The sequence below is a fragment of the Quercus robur genome, chromosome 8 (assembly GCF_932294415.1).
Source record: "Quercus robur chromosome 8, dhQueRobu3.1, whole genome shotgun sequence".
Lineage (NCBI taxonomy): Eukaryota > Viridiplantae > Streptophyta > Magnoliopsida > Fagales > Fagaceae > Quercus > Quercus robur.
In genome coordinates this window covers 59,399,740-59,422,321 of record NC_065541.1, presented here as the reverse complement: position 1 = coordinate 59,422,321, position 22,582 = coordinate 59,399,740, and the positions used below count along the sequence as shown (strand labels likewise).

The 22,582-nt window shown below is 34.6% G+C and overlaps 2 protein-coding genes across 7 annotated transcripts; both read left to right on the top strand.

The window, feature by feature from the left end:
- The first annotated feature begins 5,962 nt into the window (after positions 1 to 5,962).
- Positions 5,963 to 11,845, top strand: LOC126697340 (nuclear transport factor 2-like). Of its 6 annotated transcripts, none has more exons than XR_007646186.1 (4): positions 5,963 to 6,303; positions 9,835 to 9,956; positions 10,048 to 10,113; positions 10,778 to 11,845. XR_007646186.1 is itself a non-coding variant. In XM_050394302.1 (4 exons), exons 1-4 carry the CDS (start codon positions 8,542 to 8,544, stop codon positions 10,871 to 10,873), a joined length of 276 nt encoding a protein of 91 aa, XP_050250259.1. In that variant the 5' UTR covers positions 8,009 to 8,541; the 3' UTR covers positions 10,874 to 11,845. The 6 variants fall into 6 exon arrangements, 3 of the variants coding, with proteins under 3 accessions (XP_050250259.1, XP_050250258.1, XP_050250257.1); XR_007646187.1 differs by lacking the exon at positions 5,963 to 6,303 and adding an exon at positions 8,005 to 8,605 and having other exon boundaries at positions 9,901 to 9,956; XM_050394302.1 differs by lacking the exon at positions 5,963 to 6,303 and adding an exon at positions 8,009 to 8,605 and having other exon boundaries at positions 9,901 to 9,956; positions 10,054 to 10,113.
- A 2,452-nt stretch (positions 11,846 to 14,297) lies between these two features.
- Positions 14,298 to 14,858, top strand: LOC126696551 (uncharacterized). The gene has a single exon (XM_050393270.1). The coding sequence runs from the start codon at positions 14,298 to 14,300 to the stop codon at positions 14,856 to 14,858; it is 561 nt and encodes a 186-aa protein (XP_050249227.1).
- The last annotated feature ends 7,724 nt before the right edge of the window (positions 14,859 to 22,582 follow it).

Genomic DNA, 22,582 nt, shown 5'->3' with positions numbered 1-22,582 from the left:
GTTGAATGGTAGTAGATGAAATTAGCTTTTAGCGTGTTTTGTCTAGCTTAATCTAGTCAAATAATTAGAATTTATTATCTCTCCATATATATATATACACAATTATTGTGATCTCAATTCTCAATTAAGTATGCATTTGGCATTGGCTTAAAAAGCCATTTTTTTTTTACTATTTAGCTTATTTTTGCTTCTATTCACGAGTTTTATTACATTTTTTGGTATTATTAGGGGTGTCAATTCGGGTTAGCGTGTCGGGTTCGTGTCGTGTCGAGATAGGGGTATTAGACTAAATGGCTCAACCCTAACCCGACCCATTTAATAATCGTGTCAGGATTCTTCAACCCTAACCCAACCTGTTAATAAAGCGGGTTGACCTGACCCAACCCATTTAACACGTTTAATAAACGAATCGTGTTGGGTTGACACGAATGTAACACAACCCATTTCAACCTGCATAATATTGAATATAACATCCATCTATAAATTATTATTTTTTACATCCCAAAAACCAGTGCATACACTTTATGTCTTCGACCCACATTCAAAATAATATAGTTCAATAAAAATATAACATTCATCTAGAAATGAGTTCTTTAGACTCCAAATGAAGTGCAACACTTCAACCCAAATTCAAAATAACATAGTTCAACAAAAATATAATATCCTTAGAACTCGCCAAATGCTAAGTATCAATATTGAAAGAATTTAAGCAAATAGTAGACTAATTCTGGCTATGACCACGATTATTATCCATAGATTCTTTGTTAATGTCCAAGTTCATAACATCTTCCATAAGCTCATCCAATTTCATTTGTACAAGTTCTATGCCAAAAAAAAAAAAAGTATTAGTAGTTACAAAATATGATCATGCCTCAACAGTTTGACAAGAACTAAATAATAATAATGTAAAAGTAATAATAACTAATGAAACAAATAAGATTACCTTTCTCATTTGTAATTACTTACTTTTCTTTTTAAATTTAAAATATATGTTGGATATAAAAGGTATTTGAAAAATCTAAAATAAAATAATTATTTATTTGTTATACGAGTTAAACGGGTTGTGTTAAGTGGGTCATTTTGGGTTTGACACAAATAAATTGGCGTGTCAAACGTGTCTATTGCGGGTTACGCGGGTTGACCCGCTTATGACACGTTTCTTATCGTGTCGCTTTCGGGTCGACCCGTTTATGACCCAAACCCATTAAGGCCTAACCCTAACCCGAAAAAAACCGTGTTGGGTTCGTGTCGTGTTCGCGGGTTGGGTCGAACATTGACACCCCTAGGTATTATTTATGAGTCTCACTATACCATTTTAGCTACTTTTTAACTTTATCTATAGTATTTCCAGCAAAAAAAAAATTAGTTTCAACTAAAATAATCTGTTCTTAAAAATATACAAAAGATTTTGAAAACAAAACTTGCTCATTTGAAGGCATGAAGATGAAAACCACAAAACCCCTAAAAAAATCTTGCTAAAAAAAAACCTAGTTGATAAACACTACAAGGCTTGTCCAACAAAACCGAAGATCCGAACCACCCGTAGGCCTGACCAGACTACTTGGCGGTCGATGGCGGGTCGAGTGGGGGGGTCTTGCCTTTCAAAACCCGATCTGACTGTGATATATAACTCAGATTCCTCACCCAAACCTTAGTTTCTCCGTTCTCTCAGTCTCTAGATCTCTCTCACTCTATCGGTTTCTCAACAGCCGATTTGCGATTCTCTAGTTCAAAATCTTTAAATCTTCGATTCTCCACCATCACCGATCTGCAGGTCTCCTCCATCGCCCCATCGCCAATCCGCAAATATATCTCCTGGGTTTGATTTTCAGTCATTTTCTCTCTTTGTTTCTTCATTTTAGTCTCTTGCAAGTTTATATTTGCTATCATCTCTCTCTATTTCTGTTTGTGTTCTTTGGATTTATGTGCTACTGGTGTTTGGGTTTGTAGATCTGTTCGTGTTCTTTCAGATTTGTGAAATTTGAACCAAGTTGGGTCTTTGATCTTTGTCTTTCGGTTGAAGTCGGATCTGACCACTGTTCACCTGAGCTCGATCCGACTCAACCTGTGGATTTTCACGGCTGGTGGCGGGTTTGCTATCTTGCAACCCAACAAGATCGGGTCGGTTTCGGATTAACCCCAAATGCGACCCATAGACACCCAATGACAAATATTCTAGTAAGTCTCTTAAAAGAGAAATGATATGTCCACAACATTTTTACAACAAATTCTAAGTGGCTAGTTGTTACTAGCAGGGCTAGCCTAAGCATTTCGGAGGCCTAAGGCAAAATCTTCAAATGAGGCCTTTATGTTATCACTTAAATAATATTTAACTAGCATTTTATATAATAATTTTTTTAAAATCTATTCTTTTTATTTTTTAATATGATTTTTTTTTTAGAAAATGCTAAAATTATAACAAATTTTAGTACAAACTGGTGTTGTAATGAATGTGATCAATGACATAAGACTTACAAAAATACTAGAAATATTATAAAATTTACAACATAAAAATTACAAAGATATATCACCAATTACAAATATTCATTCAAAAATGAATTTAATAATTTATTGAAATCTACCTATCATATTTATTGCCACATTAAATTATAAAAGTTATAGAGACCACCACGCACCCTAGGTGCAGTAATATTTAAGTCTCTACAAGAGAGTTTCGCACAAGTTACACGTCTATTTGTAAGACCTATTTATTTAAATTTGTCTTATCTCTATCTCTAGCATTACTTAATTCTTTGAGCTTTCTTAATAGTGGAAAAAGATGTAAACTAAAATGTTTTAATATCTCCCAAAATATTTATATATAAAAAATAAAAAATTTTCCCCAAAATTTGGGGCCTTCTCTAGTAAAGGGCCCCTACGCAATGACCTAATTAGCCTAAGCCTAGGGTCGGCCCTAATTACTGGTTGTTATTGTTGGGGCAAAAAGGTAATCTTAGTGTTAGTTTCAAATTTGAACCAATAACAACTAACCACTTGTGATTTGTTATAAAAATATTGTGTACGTAACATCTCTCCTTCCAAAAACCTCCAACAAGTAAAGAAAAAACACAGACACAAAATGCAGCGTACCATAGACGCAGAGCTAAGAGCCGTGTGTCTCTTCCCTTCTCTCTTCTCATCTTCCTCACAATCACAACCTCTTCACTTCTCACTTCTCACTCAAACCCATCCGTACATTCCTCACCACTACCCCAAAACCACACCACACTCTCTGCTTAGCCACCAAAACCCTAACCCTCCACACCATTTTCACCACCACCACCACCGCCATGACTCAATATTTAGCCTTGCAAGTCTGACAGTGGTATGATGCGTTTCGTCGTTCTCTCCTACGGGTTCATTGGACTGTTTGTGCTCTGAGGTTGGCGAGGGCAACGGCGATAATGACAACCTTGACAAAGACAAACCTTGTATTCCTGTTCGGGCTTCTTCTCTACTAGGTTTGCACTTTGACCTATTTTTAGGAACATATTTGAAAGTGTTCAATTTTGTACATAAAATGAAACCATCGACTATGTTATAAATAGGCTGCGATTTTTTTTTTTAAATTTAAATGGTTCAATTTACAAAACTTTTATAAAAAAAAATTGAGTGATTTCCAAAATTGGCATAATTGACAAGTTTACAAATGAAATTGAACTCTTACACATAGTTCAAGAACCAAAATATTTAATTGAGTCTTTTTTTCTATGAAGCACGGGTGCATTTTTCGGATTCGGGTGCGGGTGTGGGACTCGCCAATTTTTGAAAAAGTAGGGTGCGGGTGTGGGTGCGGCAGGGTGCGGTGATTTAAAAATTATTAAAAATATTTATATTTATATTTTCTATATATTTTTACTATTAAAATATTCTTAAAAAACACATTACTATGGCCTTGATTCACAAATCAAAGAAAGAAGAAGACAAAACAAAACACAAAACAAAAAAGAAAACACAAAAGAAGTAACAAATATTCATAATAAAATTGAGGAAGGGCAGAGTTAGGATATTTGGGCCTCATTCAAAACCGATTTCAGATGTACTGGCATGATTCAAGGCCAATTTCGGCCTGTTTTGGCTGTTTCGGTTGCTGGCTGATACGACCTGATTTGACCGATATGGCCTGATGTGGCACTAATGCGCGGGCAACCACGTCGGACTCCAGTGCGGCACCCTCCCAACCGCGCCAGTGCTTTAGAACTTTTTTTTTGGTTTAATGGAAGGAGCAGTGCCTAAACCATAGGAAGTGGAAAACAAAGAATGCTTGCATAATTGTAGTTTACTTATCTTTATATGAATTTTCTGGTTAATTCATTTGTTTATTTATTTTTTGGTATAGTGTGGACTTGAGAAGCTTAGCAGAACATCTCGTATGATTAATTATGTTGTTCTTAAGTTTGTAAATTGTAAAAAAATTGAAGGTTTTTATTTTTTTTTTTCTTCGAAAAGCTAAAAAATTGAAACTTGGACATAGAAACTACTAAACCTGTATTAAAAAAATGAATGCAGGAATAAATAAGATGCATTGTGGCATAGCATTTGAAAATACATGACTAATTAGTTGATACAACCACAACAACTAAGTTTGAAACTAGAAGGGGCAAAACCAGATCAACAACAACATTTACTTTCTCAAGTCACATGAACTAATCCTCATTCCCTCTCACCGCATTCATTGGCTGAAACAATACTCTGATCATCGCATTGTAATGTCCTCATACTTTTCGAACCCCAAACAGAACCCAAAACACCATATCTTTCTCTTTTTCATAGCACCACACCAAACACCAGACCCACCACCGCACACCCACCAAAACCCATAACCCACACCAGACCCACCACCATTAGAGACTGCCCCATAACCCACACCACAAATTAAACCCAAAACCCACAACCCAACAACAACGCATACCACAAAACCCAAAACCTAGCAACATCCTACAACTTACATGACTTACAGCCCACATCCGCCTTAACCATCTTACCCACGCCACCGCAACCACCTAACCCCCGCCTTAAAAACTCATGCATTTTGTTTGGTTTTAATTCTGAGAGAGAAGGAAGAAAGAGAAAGAGGCTAGACAGGTCCAAAGGAGAGAGTGAGTGAGTGAAAGAATGGATGAGAGAAACAGGGTAAATTTTCCATATAATCCTCCATTGTGAGATTAAAATGTAAAAAATTGAAGGGTTTTTTTTTTTTTTTTTTTTTTTGAAAAGCTAAAAAATTATAACTTGAACATAGAAAATACTAAACTTGTAATCTTAACATTATAATAATAATAAATCACATTTCCATGTGAATGAACTCATGATTCCAATCCTGTTTAATTAAAACCAAACCCTGAAAAAAAAAAAATCCATAAACACTATTACCGCTCCATTCAAATGAACTATCATTCAAACAACAAATGTTAAAAGAAACAAAAAGAACAAGATAAAGCTTAAAGAAGCTGTAGAGCCCACCGCCATCTTCATTTCCCTTTCACTTTCACCCACCTCAAAAAAAAAAAAAAAAAAAAACAAAAACAAAAACAAAAACAAAAAAAATTAGAAAGAAAAAGAAAGATTTAAAAAAAAGCTAGAGGATTATTACCTCAATCGACCAATTGGATGTCATTTTCGTTTGCCATTATGACAATTCTTTCATGCTTGTTTGCATCTGCGATCACTTTCTTCCACTCCATCCGTATTGTTCACGTAGAAGGATAACAACCCTAAGCTCCATCCTGGAAGACACTGTCACTATCCTCCTATTCATAAAGAATCGAGAAATCATGTTGAATTTGCTTCTTGTGATGCTGATAACTGTAGGCCGTAGAGGACCATTAACATTAAAATTGAGTGCACTCTCCAATCGAGCTTGGATTTTCACAGTGACCTTCAAGTTCTTGATGTAGTTCCATTTGTCAAAATTCCTGTGTCTCACTTCTTTCTTCTTTTCTCTCTGTCTTGTGAGAAAGAAGAAGAAAGAAGCAAGGGAGATGAATTCTGACGGAAGGAATTGCATCAAGAACTTGAAGGCCATTGTGAAAATCCAAGCTCGATTGGAGAGTGTAAACAATGTTAATGATCCTTTACGGCCTATAGTCATCAGCACCACAAGAAGCAAATTCAATAGGATTTTTCGATTCTTTATGGATAGGAGGAAAGTGACGGTTTCTTCCAGGATGGAGCTTAGGGCTGTCATCCTTCTACGTGAACAGTATGGGTGGGGTGGAAGAGTGAAAATTATAGTAGAGGCAAACAAGCATGAAAGAATTGTCACAATGACAAACGAAAATGGCATCCAGTTGGTCGATTGAGGTAATAATCCTCTAGCTTTTTTTGGAATTTTTGTTTGTTTGTTTTTTTTTTCTTTTCTTTAAATTCTTTCTAATATACATATATTTGAGGTGTGACAGTGGGCTCTGCAACTTTTTTAAGCCTTATCTTGTTGTTTTTGTTTCTTTAAACATTTGTTGAATGATGGTTCATTTGTTTTAGTGAATGGATAGGTAATAGGGTTTGTGGGTATTTGTGTTTGGTTGTTGTTGTTGTTGTTTTTTTTTTTCTTTACAAATAAAAAAATTACATGTGTTTAAATTAAATTGCCATCCTATTTGAGCCTTTCCTTGTGCTTCAGAGCACATAGAGAGGTTTAAATATAAGAGTTAACAAGGGATAATATCATGTTTTTTATAGACCGGTATATCTTGAAACTAGAGACTACAAAAATAATCTCTCAAATTCATCATACTTCCATCTTTGTGGAGACATTATTAGTTCAAGTAGGTTGTGCTCTTATTCAATGAAAACATCAGTCAAAAGTCATATTTTCCGCCTCATGTCTAATGGAGTCAAAGAGTGTTGTAGACGAATAATGCTCCCCACAGCTGGGGAAAATCATGACAACAAGTTTCCCAACATTTTCTGGCCTCTTTACCACCTTTATTGCAGCAGCTACTACAACACCAGATGAAATGCCCACCAGCAAACCTTACTTCAGGGCAAGCAGCTAAGCAGTTTCAATAGCTTCCTCACTAGATATTTGAATTTGTACAATGTTAAATCCCGTCTTAACTCATAACATATATAAGAAACCAAAAGAAAAACAAGGTGCTCCGTTTGTTTCGATGTAAAATATTTTCAGCCAACCAAATCAACCTAAGTAAATTTTTGTAAAATATTTTAAATTTTGGTAAAACATTTTACATTTGCTCACTCCCTCACACCCTAATACTTATCACTCCTCTTTTCACTCCCACCCATAGTCACTTTACGCTCAAACTCTCCCAAATCAAATTTCTCTCCAAAAAAACCCAGCCACCTCCAGTCCCCTCTCCCATCAATCCCTAGCTCCAAGGTTTGAGGCACCACCGTCAGCTCCAGCTTCCGCTGGTGCCGCCCATCACCGATGAAACCCAGGTAGTTTTCTGTGTTTTTAGATTAGATTTTTCCTTTTCTTTTCGTTTTTCTTCATCTTTAACCTCTGGTTTTTCTTAGGTTCGATTTCTACTCCTTGCTGGAAAAACTCCTCAAAGTTTTAGGTTTTATTTTTGATGAATCATAATTTTTACACATATTTGATTTCTTATCATTTTTCATATGGGTTTTTCAGTGTTGATTTAGGGTCCGTTTGGATACTGCTTATTTTACTGAAAATTGAAAACATTGTAGCAAAATAATTTTTAAATATGTGAATAGAGCCATGGGACTCATTTTTAATGAAAGTTTTGTTGAAAAAAAAGGTTTGTGGGTCCCGTGAACAGTGCACAGGACCCACTGAAAAGTTATGAAGCACAGGTGCGTTTCCGGATTCGAGTGCGAGTGTGGGACTTGGTAATTTTTGAAGTAGGGTGTGGGTGCGGCAATTAAAAAATTATTTTATTTATATTTTCTATATATTTTTACTATTAAAATATTCTTAAAAATTACTATGGCCTGTTAGTAGTATTTTTACTATTAAAATATTTTTACTATGGCATGTTAAAAGCAAAATGTATAGCCAAAGCCCGTGAACAATCAACAAAGCCAACCTGTTAGAAGTAAATTATCTCAACAGTACTCTCTCAACACAGTCACACTTTGTTGTTTCCCTTTGCCTTCACATTATTTTGATTTTTACAGAGTCTGACAGCGGCAATGCTTCATTTTCAACCATTTCAACTTTTCTTCATCTCCTTCTCACTTATCTTCACCTTAGTAATTTCTTCTTCTTATTCACAAGCAAACAATGTGCAAGCGCTTTTATCTTTTATTCACAACCAAATGATTTCGGCCTTTTTCGGCTGTTTCGGTCAGTTTCGATTGTTGGTAGATATAATCCGATATGGCCAAAACAACCTGATTTTGGTCGAATCAGCGTGAAACGAAGTCGAGCTGGCACGAATCGGAGCCAAGTCGGCTAAAAAAAAAAAAAAAAAAAAACTCAAATGCGGCACCGACGCGCGGGCAGCGGTGTCGGTGGCCGCACCTCGTGACAAGCTGCATCGGACTCCGGTGCGGCACCCTTTCAACCGCATCGGTGCTTCCTAGCTGAAAAGCACTGAAACACATTTCTCAATGAAAAAAAAAAGTGTGAAACGCCAAATGCCAAAACACAGGAATATAAACGCTATCCAAACAGGTATTTAGATGTGTGAGATATATTTATTTTTTTGATGATTTTGACATTGGTTGTTTGATATGAGTTAGGGTTTATGATTTTCAGATCTGGGTTTTTTTTGGAGGGTTTTATTTATGTGTGGCATTATGATATTTTTATGATGAAATTATTGTATACTAGTTTATGATTGGTACATGAGTTCAATCAAAATTAGGTAGTTCTTTTGGATTTAAGAAGTTGAGTTATACATAAGAAGTTGCCCCAAAATATCTGAATAGAGAAAAGCTTGCTGTGCCACATATTATTTGACAAACTTGGCCACTGTCCACCATTAAGAAGTCCCTTATAGTAGGTCCCCTTGCTTTTTATTTTTTTATTTAATAAATAAATGAAATTAAGTACCCCATGCTATTTTCTGCACTGGGTAGCTGCTGGATTTCTGCACTGGATAGCTGCTGCTTGCAACGTGTGGGCTACTGTTTTCTTATTCTGCACTAATTTCACGCTCGGCATTGGGTTTAGTTGGCTGCACTGGTTTTAGTTTTGTTGTAGTTTAGCTCTAGCTGCATGTACTGTTTTGGTTTCCCTTGACTAACCCCAGGGTCTATACTTCTTTGTATACAAACTATATCAATAATATATCTATCTTTACCTCAGAAAAAGTCCCCCATGCTATTTAGATTAGTATGTCAACTTCACTATTTTGAATGTTGAAGGCTTTGAAAAAGGCATGCTTGATGAAGCTTTTGATAATTTGGTTAATGATGAAAAGGCAGTAAGGGCCTTTATGGCTAAAAATGACAGGATGAGAAAGCTTTGGTTGGAGAAATTTTTCAAAAAAAACCTTCTAACTTGAAGTTGCTGGATACGTTGTGTGAAACATGTTAGTGGTACCATGGTATTCTTTAGGTTATTAATAATTATGGAACAATTCCATATTTTGGAAGGTTATGTGTTAATGTTATCTATATTGTCATAGTCTTTGGGTTTTGTTATTGTAAGTGTGCTTATGGATGGTTATGCAACACTGATTGACATGTTTTGGATTTATTATGGAATAATGTCATATTTTGGATTCATTAGTATTATGATAATGTTATATTTTGTCTAGAAATATTTTGCAGGTGTTTATTTCTTCTTGTGATCTTATTTATTGATACCTGGAATGGTGTTCAATTTGAGATGTTATACAAACTTCCCTTTCCTTACCAAGCTTGTTTCTTCTAATATCTATGATTGTATATGTCCAGCTAAGACTTATGCCATATTTGTACCAAATCTGCTTATGAATGCAATTGTTGAACAACTTGAAGCAGTTTTCAACAATTTTGGGCCTATTAAGCATAATGGTATTCAAGTTAGAAGTAGCAAGGTATGTTTCATATTTAACTTGGTTAACTCCATTTAGATTTCTTATTTATAATGATGTTCACATGTTTTTTATTTTGCTATCTTCTATCCAGCAATAGGGAACATGTTTTGGTTTTGTGGAATTTGAATCTGCCAGTTCGATGCGAAGTGCTATTAAGGTATTGACTTCTCTGTTTTATATTCTTCGCCACGTAATTTGTTGTTATCTTGTATATTGGGAATTAACCTTTTAATCGACAATAACTTACCTGTCTAAACTACCATTGTACAGTCTAAGCTTCATTCTCATGTTTTTCACCAAGCAAGGACACATAAAACTTCATCCTCTGTTTTCTGTATGGCTGTCATGATTAACTTTTCGTACTTTGTGGATATGTGAGGTATGCATGTTAACTTAGGGTCCATTTGGATACAGCTGAAAACTGAAAAACACTGTAGCAAAGTAATTTTTAAATGTGTGAATAGTATCGTGGGACCCATTTTTAATGAAAAAGTTGCTGAAAAGTGAGGTTTGTGGGTCCCGCGATTGAAAAGTTTTTGAAAAAGTTACTGTGTGTGCACTGTTCACACCCCAAAGTCAACAATCACGGTTTGAAAAAAAAAAAAATTTGAAAACGCAGACGTGAACGTTGGGAAGGCAAAATGCGCTTCCCAAACGCACACTTAATATTGTGAAGTAACTTATATGTTTTTTTCCTCATGGATTTGGTTATTTTATGTGATGAGAGTCTGGAGTCTTTGAGTGCCTGTTGGATGGGCCATGGCTACCTTTGTCCTTTCTTTTTCATATGGTTGGAATTGATGGTCTGGTGTTTCTTGCAGTTAACAATGACAGAGGGAGGTTTTCAGGACATGCTGGTTATCGAAATGAAAACTTTAGGGGCCGTGGAAACTTCAGTGGTGGAAATTTTAGCATAGGTGGGAGAAATGACTTTGATAGGCTATTTGATTTCTTAAATCGAACTCGTGGTAATGCTAGACGAAATGAAGAAACTGGCCATAGGGTCTACAAAAATGGAGGAGGAAAAGCCACACGCCAAGCCAGTCAAGGCAGCATGAGCTAGGTTGTGACTGCTCCTTTTGCTCCAGTTTTGTTGATAATTGTACTTTTGTCTTTTGATTAAATAGGAAGTTTAGTGGGGATTTTTGGGAATTAGCATAGTAAGGAGGTTGTATATAGTAAGTTAACTAACGTTTCAAATGATTAAGGAAAATAACATCTCGAGTTTTAGAAACTCGAGACCTATTTAAAAATCGACTATTAGAAACTCGCTTTACCACTGCTGTGCAATTGCTGAGTCGGACTAAAATTCCACATAGATCTCGAGTCTTAAAGACTTGATTTCTACAAAATAAAAATCGAGTCTTAAAGACTCGATTTTCTAGTGCAAAAACGTTTTAATACTAATAGATATCGAGTATTGGAAACTCGATATTTAAGTAAAATTTGCATAGAACTCGAGTCTTATAGAGTCGAGTTCTGTTGGGAAAAATTTTATAAACTTACACGCATTAGTCTACAAAATTCACAGATAATTATCAGCCCTTACTCTTACCCATAACACTCAGCCTCACTAACTCACTGCCTCACTCACCCATAACTCTCACACCACATTGCCTCTCACTTTCACTCACCACATTGCCTCTCTCACTGCTCCTCCCTCTCAACAAATTCATATTTGAGTTAAGGGTTTTTTGATTTGATTGTCATTATAGTTGGGTATTATTTGTTGTTGGGTGTGGGTTAAAGAGTTTGACTCTTTATTTTGTAGATAGTTAACATAACTTAGTTAAGATACTGATATTGTGAATTATAGAACTTTGTTTTGTTACTGTTAATTTTTTGAGTATTTATTTGCATGGTTTTTGTTATCATTATTTTATTCATCATTTCTAGACTCTTATTTTTATCATGATTTTACAAGTTTTTTGATTTTATTCATCATTGTTTTGGGTACGAAATGGGTAGTGAATGAATTGTAATGAATGGGTATGTAATCATGCCCTTTGAATGGGTATGTAATGAAATGAGTGACTTACTCCATTTGAATGAATTGTAATGAAATGGGTATGTAATTCATGCCCTTTGAATGTGTAATGAATGGGGTTTTTTTGTATTGGGTATGAAATGGGTATGTAAATGTTATGGGTATGTAATTAGATAAATTGCTGTATACTTTTACAAGGATTTTGGTTTTTTTTTTTTTTATTATTATTTTTTTTTGTATTGGGTATGAAATACCGTCTTAGCATGATGGAAAAATGATTTGGGTATGAAATGTGTAATGAATGTGTAATGAAATTCATACCCTTTGAATGAATTGAAAGTTGTACTTTGTGTAGTTTGACTAGATAAAATGTTTTTTAACTAACATAGTAACTTGACTCTAATAGGTTCACAATGCCTGAAATTGATCTAATCCTATACCACGATGGTCCGCTTAAGAATACCAATGCGAACAAGGGATTGCCATTTAAAGGGCCGGGTATAAAGACCTATTATACCCAAATTGATCGTAGGTTGAAGACCCTTGATGAATTGAAGATGATAGTTATGGAAGAATTGTGTGCGAATCCTGCTGTATGCAACATACAAATTACTTATCGTATGCCACATGAAGTCCTTATGCATTAGATTAATTACAAGTATATGGCGATAGAAACAGACAAATATGTAAAGATCATGTTTGATAAGTTGGAGAGAATACCTGTAGTAAATGGTATTGAGTTGTACATATAGTTGGAGCCGTGTGCAGAAATTGGTATCGAGGAAATCCCACAAACAACCACAAGGTTACAGGTTATAGTTCTGGATACTCAATATGAGTATTCTACACATGTAGAGGATGGTGATGTTCATGTCGAGGATGACGATGACAACTAAGTTGATGAGACTACTGCCATTAATGGTGAAGATTTTGTCGATAGAGATGAGTATGAAGAGAGGATTAAACAAGGGGACTTTGGGGACTTTGAGAGAGACATTGATGACGATGTGATATTGTACAATAGTGAACTTGATGCAGACAATGTTATTAGTGTCCAAAACATTACGGACATAATCCTTGCCTACACATCTCCTGCCTTGTCATTTTCTGCAAATACTTGGGAAAAAATGGTTGATCCTTCACATATTGAGATACCATTTGTGCCTACTTGGAGAGAGGGGATGAATTTGTGCAAAGGGTTGACTTTTGCCAATAAAATGGAGGTGAAACATGTATTAACAATTTGTGCCCTCAAGGAAAACAAACATTTTATGATCAATAGGTCGACGAAGACAAAACTTTGTGCGAAATGCGTGGATGAGAGGTGCAAGTGGTATGTCTGCGCAGTCATAAAGCTCAATCTCCACGGACTATGGATGGTCACTGTGTATGTGGGTCCTCACACGTGTATACCGATTGGGGTGCGAAATGATGGTAGAATGATGAATTGTAATTTTATTGCATCAGAAATCCTTAAGAAGAAATGTGAGGATCACACTACCCCAATTAAGCATCTCAGATCTATGATAGAATTGAAATATGAGGGTCATAAGCCTTTTTACTACAAGGTATGGGATGCGAAACAAAAGGCGATTGGGAAGATGTTTAGGAATTGGGAAGAGTCTTACCAAAGGTTGCAAAAGTTGCTAATGGCATATATTGATCAAGATTCGACTACCCTAGTGTTTTATCGTACCACACCTACCGGTAAAGATGACATCATATTTTTGCATTATGTGTTTTGGTCTTTCGGTCCATGCATTGATGGATTCAAATATTGCAAACCGGTTATCAGTATTGATGGGACCCATCTGTGTGGTAAATATCAGGGAAAGTTGTTGGTCGCAATGGCAACCAACGCTAACAACAAGATATTCTCTCTTGCCTTTGCTGCTGTGGATTGTGAGTTAGGGTCTAATTAGAGGTGGTTTTTACAATGCCTCAGAGATACGATTGGCCATGTGATACTTGACAAAGGCATTTGCATAATTTTTGACTGACATCTCGGTATCAAAAATGCCATTGCAAATTGGCCTAGAGGGGATGATGGAAGAACACGGGTATTTCATAGATATTTCCTTCGACATGTTACTAGTAACTTCAACATACATTTTCAGAACTCGACTCTAAAGTTAGCGGTGTTGAAAGCGGGATATGCCACTCAGGTAGTTAAATTTGATACCATAATGGAGTCCATTAAGTATGTGGAAATTGAAGCCATTAGGAATAAGAAGAAGGTGACGGGAAAGGATGGGAAGGAAAAGAATCAAGATTATCTTCCATACACATACCTAATGAGCGAGTTTGTGGATAAGTGGACCTAGTTACATGACGGAGGGAGACATTTTGGGGCAATGACAATCAATATATCAGAGTGCTTCAATGGTGTACTGAAAGGTGCACGGGACCTTCCTATTGCAGTAATGGTTGAATTCACTTGGTCCAAACTTGTTGAATATTTCCACAACCGGCACAAAGAAATTACTAATGAGTTGTTGGAGGGTAAGAAATGGAGTACATATGCCTTCTCCATGTGGGACGGAAATAGGCGTAAATCTGAGAAACACTATCTCAAGGCATTTAGCAATCAAGATATGATATATCAGGTAGTTACTTCACTCAACACGTGTAGCACAGAAGGGGGAAACCACAATTATGAAGTTCGGTTATGGGAAAGAACATGCAGTTGTGGAAAATGGCAAAACACGTGTTCACATGCAATTAGAGTATGTGATGCGGTAAATATTGATTTGACCACATATATTCACCCATGTTATAGTTTGGACAATGCCCTTAACACTTACTCACATGCATTTGTGGTTCCTAAGTCACAGTCATTGTGGAGGGATCCCACGGGGCCAAAGTGGTTGCATACAGGAAACATTTCCAACAGCGCTAAATGGCTTTCAATCTGAAACGGAGAAAGAACCAGTACAATCAGATTTGAGACATTTATGTATCAGTTATAGAATGGATAATATAGTACTTATTAATCTACTGAAATACTCAACTAAGAACTAAAAGTTTTATTAGAATACTATATGTAGCAGAATAACATTTTTAATTGGATGTCAGTCAGATCAAACCAGATTTGTTGAAAAAATAAATCAATTGGTTCTACGTTCGTACATGTACTGAAGAAAAAACAAATCAGGCAATAAAAACTAATTAGAACACATTACCATTATATGTAATTTAGCGTTGTTGCGGTCGACATACTTTCAAGTGATCGGATGGTACCAGCGATAATAGGCATGATTGTGGGGCATCTCACCAATTTGAGGAGGTGCATGGTAAAGTCATTGTTATCTCATATCCCATGTAAGGATATACGGTCCATGCTCCTCCCTCCAATATTTTCCCACCTTCCCATGCAAGTCTATTCTATGCAGTCTATCATCGTACACAACATGGTCGGGCTGCTTTTGCACCAACCCAAATTGTCAAAGGACACAGTTTGGGTGGTGTGTCTCTACTATGCAAAAACACACAAGTGGCACCCTTGCCGTCCACGTATCCTTCCCTACAACGCAGAAGGCAGGAAGGCGGCCTAAGTCTGCCTCATATGGCTGCCATATAATCTACAATAGAAACAAAAAAAAATTATCATAACATCTTAAAATGTGAAACAAGGGAGAATATATAGATAAAGGGAAAAACAAAAATTAAAACAGAAGATATGTTAAAGCAATGATTTTAACATATTCTTAAGGAAAATTATACATATAGATCCAATCTTTAGGCAAGAAAAAAACAAAGAAATGAAACATCAGTGAAGTCAATTAAATAAATATGATGAAACAAAGAATAACAATCTTTATTCAACATAACCAAACATAATTTTTGTATATTATTACTTGGCCCGGCTTCATTCTAACAAATTGCTCACGATAGTGGATCAACGCCATGTCGGATGGCCTATTCTTCAGGCTTGGCACCTGCACCCACCTATAGTTACGAGTGAATAACATAATTATACATAATACCACTTAGTTACTAAGAAGAGTACATTGCATAACACACTGAATATCATGAAAATACTTACTTAAATGCAAGTGGAGCTTTTGGCCATGGGCCATAATTACATTCAGGTGGGGGCTCTATCCTCGGGCACAAGAATGGCAACCTCGCCCATGCCAAATGCCCCACCAATCTGCGATGCCTCTTTATGGCTTACCTCACACAACTCTCTGTACAACCATACCAGGTAACCACTACCCCAACTATGTTGTGGCAGATCACGAAGGTTCCGTAGGAACTCCAAGAACATCAGATGCACCCTATCTCCCGGCTTGTCCATGAAAATCTTATCCCCTAGTAGCACTAAAATATAGCACCGGGCATACTGATGTATCTGAATCTTCGTTGCATCATGAGGCAGTGGCTTTGCAATGCGCTCAACAAGGCAGTTGATGAAAAGTCTTTGCCCCACCAAAGTTTTGTTGTCATTCGTCGGAACTCCAAAACCAAGCAACTCCATGCACAGTTGCCTCCAATCCCTATCCTCCACAACAGTCGGCCCAACCAAGACCTCATCGTCTATAGGAAGTCCCAAAATGACCTCCACATCTTCTAGGGTGATCAACATCTCACCATGTGGAAGATGGAATGTATGAGTCTCCGGTCGCCATCGCTTAATTAGGGCTGATATTAGGCAATGATCTATCTCTTTGGAAAAGGCCCTAAACAATCCTTCTAGCCCCACTAACTTGATAATGTCAATCACCCGATTATTTTGCATCATTATGTTTGCCATCTCTTTAGAGCGACCACGGCACGTAAATGGGCCTGGGTCCTGCAAAATCGATAAAAAATATAAGGGTTGTTAGAATTAGATATACAACTTTGAAAGAACTTGCTAAAAGTCAAAGACAACGTAAAAATTAAAGCGGTTGTGAGAACTAGATGTTTCACCTCGCCATTCCAAATGTCCTCTGATCGATGATTTGGTTGTTGCGTTAACAATGAAGGGTTTTCTGGACCAGGGCGCATGATCTCTAGCTCCTCATCGATTCAAGGCTCCATACTGCAAATAGTGCTACTGTGAGATCATACATAGTGGCAAACATACATTATTTGGTGTGAGAGTCATCACAAATCAAGCATTACCACAACACACAATGATTTCAAATGAAGAAATAAAAAATAGTTCATTGCATAAAAGATTTGAAATATTACAGCTGAACCCACCTTTGATGCTCTAAATGAAATGATTTGATATTTGCATAAAAATTAAGAAATGTCTCTTCAAAGTATAAAATGTAGTATTATAAAAAAACATGTGACATCAATGGCAAGAAGAGGAACTACAAATATGTAGAGATTTATGATTTTTATTTTGGATAAATGGGGATGTGCTTTTAAAAAAATAGATAAAATCAATCTATAAGTTAAAGAAAACCAAAACAGGAAGAACAGATTATTATTTTCTCAAAATATTTTTATAAATAAACATAAATATACATGTTTGTTTAGCTAGAACTTATAAGCTTAACTTGTAACTTTTAGTTTTTATGTATAATTTTTTAGAACTAAAAATTACAAAAGCCCTATTAATGACACACTGCAATATATTCAGGCATATCTTTGAGGATTTCTATCATTCAACTAAGCATAAATCTATAATTTTTCCATGATAAAATGTTAAATATCTAACAATAACCCAAATTACAGTTGACCACATTCTTATATGCAAAGTGATCAAACCAAATAATCCAAAATCACAAAAAAAAAAAAAAAAAAAAAAAAAAAAAAAGCTAAGCCAAATAGATGTGTCAGTTGAAAGTCAATTGAGTGTAATTAGCGATCAAAATGTTTGAAAATCCAAGTTGCAGCTTTTAATTTGTTAAATGTTATACATTTTCTTAGCAATAAAAATAATAAAGGGTATGAATTCAAATGTTCTTTTCACTCATTTTACCAGCCACCGTTATTTAGCTTTTGGTGGAATTGTTTTAACTGGAAGGTCAGCAAACACTACAAGTGATCACCCTGATACACAAAGATTACATCCAATTGTGGGGGTCAATATCAGGTGCAAAGTGATGGGGGCTTCCTTAAGAAACTTAGTGGAACTAAACTTCAATGAAGCAGAGAAAAACCATGTGTGGCAGCAGTTTTATGGAAAGACAGGAGGACTAAGCAACCAGCACAAGAATCTTAGGCTGCATATATTTTCTTCTTAGCAAGATCTCAAGCTTTTCAATGATATATCTCTTGCCTAAGAAGGAATTGCAAAAGATTGATTGGGCCTCAGCCAGTGCAAATTGCAAGCATTATATCATTAGGAGAATGAAGACTGATGATCATGTAAAGGTCAAGGGTGACAACTGCAGTCAGCAAAAAAAAAAAAAAAAAAAAAGGAGCACCTAACAACATATCTTCATAGACCAAGAAGTACAATACTTTCAAATCAAGCAAATCCCAAAGAGTTAAACAGAATCTTCCATGTGAGATAGTAAGAACAAATCTATATGCTAAAGCTGAGTACAAAATAAGGAAAACCCATGAAAGTAATGTCACCTTGAACCCAAGGAATTGTTGCAAACAACTTCAACTGTAAAAAAAATCACAACAAAATAAGGTATCAAAACTCAAAAGCCTCAATTTTTTTTTAAAATTATTTTTGTAATTATAACCCAAGAACAAAAATAAGAGCACAAACAAAAGCACAAATTTCTCTAATTTTGAGCCCAAAGAAGAAGTTTGCATCATTTCTACACAAACTATAAGTAAAGACATATTACACTGCTCCAAAGAGTTCTGCAACATTTGCAACCACTCCATAACAAAGATTTTACTAACATAAATTCCAGCAAGTAAACACATATCGAGCATTATTACCCAGAAAGCAACAAAAAAGAGAGACAAAAACAGAACATGCCAGCAACCCAAATCATATAACAAGTAACAAAACAAATCCATCTAACTTAAATCTTACACTAACAAGAAAAACTAAAGCACTAACAAGGGAAGTTATCAAAAACAAACACTTGGGCTAAACCCAAATGGAATAATTATTTAAAAAGCTCAAATTTTTATAAGAAAAATATACCTTTAAACTTGAAAAAATCTGAACTTCCGTTGGTAGGGACAAAAGGGGTTTTCAAGGTATGGGTGAGGGGATTGTTTGAAGCCGATTGTGAGGTAAGAGGAGAGCGTTTAAGGGTGAGGGTGATTTTTGTTGCACGCCGAGGGGTTGAGGATGAATGATTTGGGTGTTTGAGTGAGAGTGTTTGAGAGATTGAGAGAGAGTGTTTGAGTGGGGCGTTTGAAAGTGTTAGATTGTATATTGTGCAGATTTCGAGTCTTACAAACTTGATTTCTACATGGCTAAATTTGCTCCACGTGGAAGATTTGTCCACGTAAGGGTATCACAAAAACATTGAAATCGAGCTTTAGAAGCTCGAGTTCTAATCTAATCTCGAGTTTTAAAAACTCGAGATGTTAGTTTCAAAAATTCTTGTTTAACCTAACAACTAACGAAAATGTTAGATATTTAATGCTAAATGAAAAAAAAAAAAAAATCGAAGTTTAGTCAAAATCGGCATTCTAGGGTCCCCCCCCCCCCCCCTTTTCTGGCTCAAGAGTTTTTAATTTTTTGGTAGTTTTATTTTTTATTTTAGTTTCTCAGTTAAATTGGAAAATTTGTAACTACATTATTTTTGGAATAACTTTTTTGAAATGTTAATTAGTGATATACTTAATATAATTGTGTGCTTGTCTCCTTGTTTTGATCAATTGCTTGTTGCACAAAATTATGTGCACTAGCTAATTACACACTCTCTACACAGCTTTCTATAACAAAAGAAGTTTACAAGATGACTTACAAGCTTCAGCTAAAGCTTAAAGAAGTTTCCGTTTGGCAAAAATTATTTTTGTCAACTTATTTTACTATTCAGCCTATTTTTGTTACTATTCATGGGTCTTACTGTACTTTATGGTACTATTTATAGGTTTTACTATACTATTTCAATTAATTTTTATCTTTATCTACAATACTTTCATCAAAAAGTTTTCAGTTTCAGTAAAATAAACGGATTTCAAATAGACCCTAAGCAGATTATCTTTATCTACAATTTTTTATAGTATCCCTGAAACGTTTGCCTGTCTCTATGTATTTTTGGTAGGTAATAAAAAAATGTTTTAAATTTTTACTAGTTTGTTTGTTTAGTTGTTTGTTTGTTTGTTTTTGTTTTTGTTTTTATTATTATTATTATTTTTTTTAAAATTGTGCCAAATATCGGAAAATATTTTACACAACATTTTCATGTACATTGCTAAACATTGTAAAATGAAAATATTTTTCTGCAAATATTTTACATGTAAAATATTTTAGTTTTGCAAATATTTTACATCAAAACAAATGGAGCAAAGGATTTCTTCTATACACTTTGTTCCGATAACTCTAACTAAATTAAATCCCTTCGACAATTTACAAGGTGAACGGGGTCTTTGATGTTGTCATGCTCCCCACCAGAGACGTAGCTAGCTTTGGACTAGGGGGGGGGGGGGGCAATGGCCCCCCTAATTTAAAAAAAAAAATATTATTATATATATGTATGTGTACTAATTTTGGCAATTTTGTTCTATAAAATTATATTTTTTTCCCCTTAAACAATATCATTGATTATTTTAAGAGTAATGTTATACTCACAAACATTTTTACAACATTTTTACAAATTGTTTTGGTAGCAAATTCTTATTGGTTCGCATATGGACCCACCACTCTTACTAGTAACCACTTATTTCATCAATAATTTATAAAAAAATTTTGTAGCGCCAGTATTTTCCTCATTTTAGTGACTATAAAAAAATGTATAGATCTAAAATCTAAAACAAAATATACAAGCCCAAAAAAAATAGCTCAACCACAAAAATTATCAATAGTAAAACTTAAAAAAAAAATTAAGCTCAATTAACCAATTTTATTTAAAATAAATAACCTTGTCATTTAAAAAATATAAACAAAAATAATTTTGTTCTTACCAACACCAAAAAAAAAAATTCTTAGCAACTAAGTAGTAGTAGAGTTAAAGGTTGAAATTGCTACACATAGTCAATAGTAAAGTCGCTCCCCTTAACTCAAAGCTCTGGCTCCGTCCTTATCCCTGTCTCCCACAACCACATTTGGTGTCACCATAAAATGTGTTGGATTAATTAGGATATTTCCTAATCATTTATTTATATAATTTTATCGAAATTAAACTACTGTTAAGACTTCTCAAAATCGGATATATGGTCCAAATTGATCTAGTAAATGTCAATGGAGTATTCCACATATACCCACATAATGCATAATACTTATTTATACAATCCAAATCTATATGAAATGGAACATTACAGTTGGTGTAAGAATAATCGGAAAATATTAATATGTTACTAATTTAATTTATTCCTTATTAAATTATGACTCTCCATTAATTACTTGTTAAAAGGAGGAGCCATACCTTTATGAAGCTTAAATATAATGACTTATTATAATACGATTGTATATAAGAAACTCTAAAAACGTTCTTTTTGTTATGTAACATTTTCCTTTTTTCTTAGGAGATTTGATAAAGTCGCAAACGAAGCCTTAGATTGGTTAGGACTTAGTGTGCGTTTGGATATCGCTTATTTTGCTGAAAACTGAAAACTTATGACTGAAAATATTGTAGCAAAATATTTTTTATTGCTCAAATTTACTGTTCACCCGCAATTTGCACTTGGCTGATCCATGAACAGTGCCATGGACCGGCCCAAAAACGCAACTTACTCTAAACATAAACGCAAAAAGCCTTACCCAAACGGAGCTTTAGGAGATTTATCAACTTCAATTCTCTCTCTCTCACTCCATGGCACATAGTTTCTGAAAAAAATAGTAACTTACTTTATATATCAAGAAGATACAAGAGCTTTTTGAAGCTGAATTTGATGTCACTGAACATTATGGTTGCCACTTGGCTCTACTATAGGATGAAAGAATTTCTTAGATGGTGTTCAATGTATTTAGATTATATCATTCTTCTTCTCCTTAAAAAAAAAAAAAAAAAAAAAAAATCAACCTAATTTGTTGCCACTGATCAGTTTTATTTTGTACTATACCTATATTATCGTTTTTATTATTGAGTTAATAGGCAATCACATTTAGTTGGATTCAATACTACATTGTTTCAGTAAATAATTAAAATTTATCTCTCCATAATTCATATATATACACAATTATACATATATTATTGTTATGTTCGTTTCAGCAAATAATTAAAATTTATCTCTCCATAATTCATATATATACACAATTATATATATTATTGTTATGTTCGTTGAGCCATATTAAGGTATTATTTCGGTCAATATTAAAATTTTATTTGATAATAAAATTTAAATAATCTATTTAATAATTAATGGCAAATATTTAAAAATTTTAGGATGCAATTAGATTTTAAGGCGCGTTTAGTTCGCCATGATTTTATATTACAGCGTAATATTACATTTTTGTACCTAATATATATATATATATGTATCATGTTATTGTAATTTTATATTAATATAATTTTAATACAATAATACAACATTACTTTAGGAAAGTGGTGAGATTAAGTTGATGTGATATATTTTGTAATTTTAGACTATGGTAATATTAAAAAAAAAAAAAAAA

Excerpts from the sequence above, each read along its gene's own strand:
- LOC126697340 (XM_050394300.1), top strand. The coding sequence starts at position 9,750 with ATGGTGTTCAATTTGAGATGTTATACAAACTTCCCTTTCCTTACCAAG. Across the intron at positions 9,957-10,053 it reads TTCAAGTTAGAAGTAGCAAG|GGAACATGTTTTGGTTTTGT; the intron begins GTATGTTTCATA and ends ATCCAGCAATAG. Across the intron at positions 10,114-10,777 it reads CGATGCGAAGTGCTATTAAG|TTAACAATGACAGAGGGAGG; the intron begins GTATTGACTTCT and ends TGTTTCTTGCAG.
- LOC126696551 (XM_050393270.1), top strand. The coding sequence starts at position 14,298 with ATGACAATCAATATATCAGAGTGCTTCAATGGTGTACTGAAAGGTGCA.